Source organism: Gigantopelta aegis, chromosome 8 (assembly GCF_016097555.1).
Source record: "Gigantopelta aegis isolate Gae_Host chromosome 8, Gae_host_genome, whole genome shotgun sequence".
In the NCBI taxonomy this organism is placed as follows: Eukaryota; Metazoa; Mollusca; class Gastropoda; order Neomphalida; family Peltospiridae; genus Gigantopelta; species Gigantopelta aegis.
Genome location: NC_054706.1, coordinates 61,025,548 through 61,032,035, shown reverse-complemented (window position 1 = coordinate 61,032,035; position 6,488 = coordinate 61,025,548). Strand labels below are relative to the sequence as shown.

The 6,488-nt window shown below is 41.8% G+C and overlaps 2 protein-coding genes across 2 annotated transcripts; both read right to left on the bottom strand.

Annotated features, from left to right (window-relative positions):
- Positions 1–1,932: 1,932 nt before the first annotated feature.
- LOC121379770 (uncharacterized protein F54H12.2-like) lies at positions 1,933–3,234 on the bottom strand. Its single transcript, XM_041508421.1, has one exon. It carries the CDS (start codon positions 3,232–3,234, stop codon positions 1,933–1,935), a length of 1,302 nt encoding a protein of 433 aa, XP_041364355.1.
- Positions 3,235–4,793: 1,559 nt separating this feature from the next.
- On the bottom strand, positions 4,794–5,900 carry LOC121379769. Its single transcript, XM_041508420.1, has one exon. The coding sequence runs from the start codon at positions 5,898–5,900 to the stop codon at positions 4,794–4,796; it is 1,107 nt and encodes a 368-aa protein (XP_041364354.1).
- Positions 5,901–6,488: the final 588 nt, after the last annotated feature.

The following is a 6,488-nucleotide window of genomic DNA, read 5'->3' as shown; positions in this document are numbered from 1 at the left end:
GAAGCCATGCTTTTGTACGAGCCTCGTTCTGGATTTTTTGAGAGTTAATTCCGGGTTTTTGTCAATGCTATTTTTGACGTCTGTCACACTGTGTGAGTTAGGTAAATATTAGTAATTTCAGATATTACTAATGTAACTTATATCTAATTCGGAATGGATATGGAACTTATATTTATTTGTGTATATATGCTTAATTGTATTTATTTCGTTCCCATTATAGCATAGTAATTAAGGTATAAAGGCCTGTAGGGCCTAATGACGTTAGCCAGTAGTAAATGACGTCATTGGTTTTCTAACCCGCACTGCGGGATTTACAAATTCTGCAATGCAGGATTGTACCCCGCACTGCTGGATTTTACCCCGTTTTGCGGAATGCATAATTCTGCAGTGTTGGATATTAACCAGTATTGCTGGATTTTGGCGGGGGTATAAATACGAATCCCGCAATGATTTGTCAGTTTCGGTCAGACGTTCGCCCCGATAGGTGGGTTGGGTTTATTAACAGAATACTAAATTATACGGGTTTTACATGTGTATGTTATTGGGATACTTGTAGAGACCAAACTCACAACCTTAATGATTAGATAATTAATAAACATTAAAGGGTATTATTTTCGGTATTTATTATTCATAGAATTTAGGGAGATAGACAGCACCCATTACACAGAAGAGGTGTATGCCCCGGGTGTTGTGGTTTTTTATGTGGCAAAGTTTAAGGCATATTATATAGAGGGATTGAGTTAGAGAGATGCCCATGTAGTGGGAGTAGGTCTGTGTACCCAGACAAAGTATTTAAAGTGTATATTCTTGCTGATATTGATGTTCTTGGTCCAAAATTAAGTTTGTGTATATCATAACGTTGGAGACTTAGTATATTAGGAATAATTATTATTAAGCAACTTACCTGTTTCAGGTGAATAAGACTCAGTCTTTTAAAGTAATTTAAGAATTGTGGTATATTTCAAAGCCTGAAAGTAACTTAGCCATGTTTATTCAATTATTTATGTGAATTTTATTACTAAATGAATCAGTGAACATACAGTTCAACTGCGAATGTAATTTGAGGTTATTGTTAAATAAATATTGTTGAATTTTAATCTTGTTGGTGATCTTTTGCCTTCATAGTTAGTGGTTATGGCCATTTACAAGGACACCCTCTAATCCAGGGTCGTCACAATACCACAACGAAAGCTCAAGAAAATTAGGAGAAAGAAAACATTTAAATGGAAATCATTGTAAAGTGGAATAAAGGTCTGCTCCTTAACCTTTATATCTACTGATTTGAAACGGGAGCAAATAAATGATTTGAAAAATGTTGTTATGTTGATGTTGTGTTGTAGTAAAAACAGAACACAGTGCCATACCTCCCAACCGTCCATCGATTCGAGCGGGACTTGTGCTCTCTAGAGACAACTACACATGCAATGGACACACATTGGGTTACACCGAGAGGCCTTAAGGGCAAACACTATAATGTACAATGATTAAAATATGTTAAGGCAAACTGATACACGATAGCTTCGTTGACTATAATATCTGAACAAAAATAATTTTGAATGTCTCTGAGCGACGATCCCGTCGATTTCATAGCAGCGTAAAACAAAGCAAAAAGTCCACACGAGTTGCTGTTGGCGTCTTGAAGCACCCTGTCATTGTAATGGGTGCATGTACTGTTTCTTTGCAGAAAGGCTCGAAATTGTCTCTGGTAATATGCTGGAGGCTTTCCAAAACTGTCAAAGAATTCTCCATGGTTAGCACTGTCTAACCATATGGCCACCCAGTGTTGTCCTCTCATCGTCGAGGGTTCTGTATTGACGATGAATCCTCGTGGAAAACGAGTCAGTCGGTGCCGTGGAAGTTCATCTGCAGCATACACTCTGACATGTCTCGTGACTGGATCAGCGTTCAGAGCACATTCCAACTGTAAAGTGTTCATGGTTCTGCATACAAGACGTTCCTGGCTCCGTCGATTTGAAGCAGAAGGTTGTCTTCCGAGTAGATCAAACAGTTGACCGTTTCTGGCAAGGCTTTTTTAAACTGTAAGTCCAGTCTAAGATTACCCCTTTTTATAAGATCCAGGTATCCGTCCTTCAAGTGGTAAGGATCCAAGGTGAATTGATACAGAGCATATCCACTTGAGAAATCCTCTCTAGACACGTCCAGTCCTATGGATTCTCTTCCTTCAAACAAGTTGTTGTAGGCCGAGATGTACTGATTATTGCCTACGTGCAGAGGTTGAGCCGGTAAGGATTCACCATTCACGTACAAGGCAATCGTGTCCAGATCGTACATGGCAAAATTGAATGGATTTTTGGTGTAACTGCCATTCACTGCTTCGGCAGAGATCAGCGCCACCACGACTTTGTTGGGACATTTATTTTGAAACAAGTGATCCCAGGTGAAACTCAGTTGTCCCTTGGGTATGGAGGCCACTTTGATGTCGCTCCTCGTGAAAGGATATTTGGCTTCAGTGTCCTGCAGTGTTTTGGCATGGGCCGTGATGATGGCCGTATTGGGTCGCACTTTGCAGATTCTGAGGTATACGTCTTCGATCTTGACTTTGTAATCAGGATTATCTTCTCCTGCCAACAAACTGAAGGAAGGCCTGGTCCGGAACAGTTTGATCTGTAGATTGACGCCATTGATGAGATAACGTTTGATGTCGAAAAAGTCTTCGTACAGCGGTCCTTCCATATCCACGGTTTGACTGGTTTCACATAAAGCACCTCTGGTAGCAAGTCCCGAATTGATGCCTGTTATAGGATCTGAGCTGTCTATGTCTTGTGCATCATCTTTGTAGTACAGTTGAGATTGCAGAGACGATTCCTTAGCTGTGGACGTACCATTCAACAACACTTTAAGATAGCTCTTGTATGGATACAGATTGGTCGAGGTAGTGATGAGTTTTCCATTGAGGGTCAGGTCCACTTGAGACCACAAACTCTGGAGCCATAGATTGACGGGTCCCACCTTTTCATCTTTTGTCAAGATGCTGCCATCGGCTTTGGTAATTTTGGCTTTCACGTGTAGTTTGGTACGTTGCAGGTCGATGTAATCGATGCCTTGTCCATACACGTTAAACTCCACAGGACTGTTTTCCGTGGTGATCTGAGATGTGGGTCTCGTGTCCTCATAATAGATTTTTTCCACCGAAGTGAATGTACGTGGAAGTTCAAAAATAGATAATTCTTCGGCATGGGCCTCTACTTCAGCTTTATTCATATACGAAGCCATCTTATTTCTTTTTACTAAAATTATCTGTCTTCTGCTTTTTCTGATTGCTTCTGCTCGTTGTGTCTCCTTTGCGCTTTCTTGACGAACTGACTGACTGGTCGTGGTGTTGCTTTCCCTTTTATACTTTTCAGAAGACGTTTCTGTTCGGCCTTAGCTTGTTCTACTACTTGCTGCGTTGGGGAGACCATGACAACACTGGGTGCCGGGGGTTTGTTCTGTTCTTCTTTTTCTTTTTTCCACGTGGGGTCGTAGAGTTCTAGGCATCGATCCACACTGTACATGATCTGACTTTGCCCACCACGTTGAATTTCGAAGTGCGGCTGAAGTTTGCCTTGTGCCTGCAGCTTGTAAAAACGGGTCCACTTGTCGACGTTTGGAACATATAGCTTGTATTGGTCTGACATGTTGCTCCTCTGTAGGTTCTATCTCAAATGATGATGGTTTGTGACAGACATCCTATTTATAGAGATCCTGCATATCTCCAGCTATCCGTGACCACTGACCATACGGTTTTTGCTTTCATCTGATCCAGGTGACTGTCGTTCAAAATGAAGGCTAACAAAGGGGTGTTTTGTTTCAATATACGTTTTCTAGTTCTATCCGTCACAACAAGTGATACCAGCATTTTCAACATGTTCAGATACTCGTTGTTAGACTGTAAAAATCGACGTTTCTGTCCTGCTGTGACGTGAATACGTCCGTCCAGCAACCCTTGAACGATCGCCACCAAGGCCAACATTTGTTCTTCATTCATATCTTTCAGTAATCCCAAAGTCATATGGTAATCGTGAATATTCGTCATCAGTTTTAAATAATTGTAATGTTTTAGAACGTATTCAGCCATGTTTCAAAACCAAACCCAAACGTGAAGTGTCACCGTCACTGGTCCTGTAATAAATGAAGCTGAATTGCCATCTGCATCCTGTATATAGATGTCCACGATCTGCACATCTTCCAGTCTCAGGGGTATGTAATGGTACTGAGGAAACACAAAATATTTTTCCTTTTTATTCCCTGTCAAACAGATGCGTCTCAGCAAGGGCTCCTTTCTTTCTCCAACGTGTGAGCTGTAGCAGATGTTGGAACACACGTAAATGTCACGACAGTCTGATTTTCTCGAGACGTCCCAGTTCTGAATGGTGATTTCGGTGGCTGCTACCACCCACTTTTTACCGAGATGTAGTCGGTCATACAGATTGACTCGAAACGACCAGTGTGTGTTGTCGGGAAAGTAAGACGTACTGTCTGTACTTCGAATGGTAATGTACTTATCCATGGTGCTTATTCGTTTTGATCTTGGGATTTGGCAGCAAATAACCCAAGCTACTGCTGAGTAGTGCTGTCCACAAGTTAGAATTACCTCGATCGAGAGATAAGTTGATGATACACGTAATCACCACCACATATATGATGATGATTTGAGAGAAAAATACCGTTTCCGATTTGGCCACACGTTTACCAAAAAATGTCCAGGTATCACCCGAATGACTTCTTGACAGAGGTTGTGTCTCTACAATTTCTTCCATGATAATGAAAAGTCAAACATGTGCTGAGGTCTTTTATACTGTCTGATATCGAACAACGTCTGCTTCTGGAATCCACGAATTGTACTTCTTAGGCCAGTGAAGCCATTTCACCAACACTTCTTTCTGTTTGTTCCGTATTCTCCTTTTCACAATGTCTTGGATACGGTACAGTTGATCAGGATTCTCAGTCACCTTCTGAAGTTCAGCTGCATAGAATGTCCCTTCGATGGCGTCACCACCCCAGTCCTTTAATTTGTACACATCTTTACCTTGAGACCAGTACCTTTTCTCAATGGTAAATATTTCGCCAGACCATTTCTCTTGGTATTCCCGATCAAAGGTGCCCCGAAGATGACTGACTCGTACTTTATCACCTATGTTAAATGTAAACCTATTTTTGTGGATTGCCTTTTTAGGTTTGATCAGGTACTGAGACAGACGGACCTCTCCTTCGTTCGTTTGGTTGACACTGGCTGGTGTTTGACCTAACATTCGATGCTTGGTGTGGTTATAGCTATAGACGACCTTCTCTAGGACATCCATGTACTTGTAAGTAAAGTTTTTTAACATGTAGCGATAGAGACGCATTTTGATGGTCTTAATGACCCGTTCGGCATAACTTGCTTTGGTTTCATTTAGAGCAAACAGCTGCGTTATGCCCTGCGACTTCAGCAATGCTTTGACCTTATGGTTCTTGTATTCTGACCCTGAATCGGACTGAAACAGCTTGGGTTTTCTGGACTCTGATTTCCAGAATTCTATCAAAGTCTCTACCACGTCGTTCCCCGTTTTCGACTTGAGTGGTAGCACCCACAAGTACCTGGAGAACAGGTCAATGATCATCATGAGGTATCTCACCCCGTCATTGTATTTAGCCAAACTGATCATATCCATTAGATCAGATTGCCAGTGACTGTCTAACCCTTCCACAACATAGGTATTACGTGGAAACTTTCGCCTCACTTGATGTGTCATGGTATAGGTCTCTTGACCTTTCAACCATGATTTAATACGTGTCAGAGGAATGTTAAATTTACCCTCTGCTTTAACAGCTTGATACAGTTTACTAGGACCTGCATAACTCCCAGGGTGCTTTGCATCGTAGTAAATAGACTCTAGGTACCTTTCCCACCGAGACATGGTTCTCAACTGACATACGTGTCACAAAGTCATGCTATTTATAAATAACAAAAGGATACAACACACAATTTTATTACTAAACAACAAAAATGTAGTACATAAAAAATATGACAAAACATAGTGACAAAAACACGTGTCTCACGCGTGTTTAAAACTGATAATGTCTGAACACATTGTTCACATGGGGGCATCTCGGGGACAGTCTGTAATGTTCCATCACTGGGTCGTCCATTCTCTGCCATCGGTAGGCACGTAGTCCGCAACAGTAACAGACGACGGCATCGTGATCTCCCGTGTAGAAGAAACCGGCCTTGGCGAGCTCCCTCGGTTTCTGGCGTAACTGTATGGGCCACCATCCAAATGTCTGCATCCGGGTATAGAAATGTCTCATTTCGGGATGATGACAGAACAGGTAACGTCTCGAACAGCAGTCAGTCTTCTTCATCCCAGGCAGCGTCTGTGTCACGGGCGGCATCCGTCTGATCTGTGGCTTCTTTGATTTCACCATCTTCATCCATATTGTCACAGGCAGCATCCGTTTGATCCATGAACTGTTCTTCAGGTTTGGTAGTCACTCTTTTGACTGTA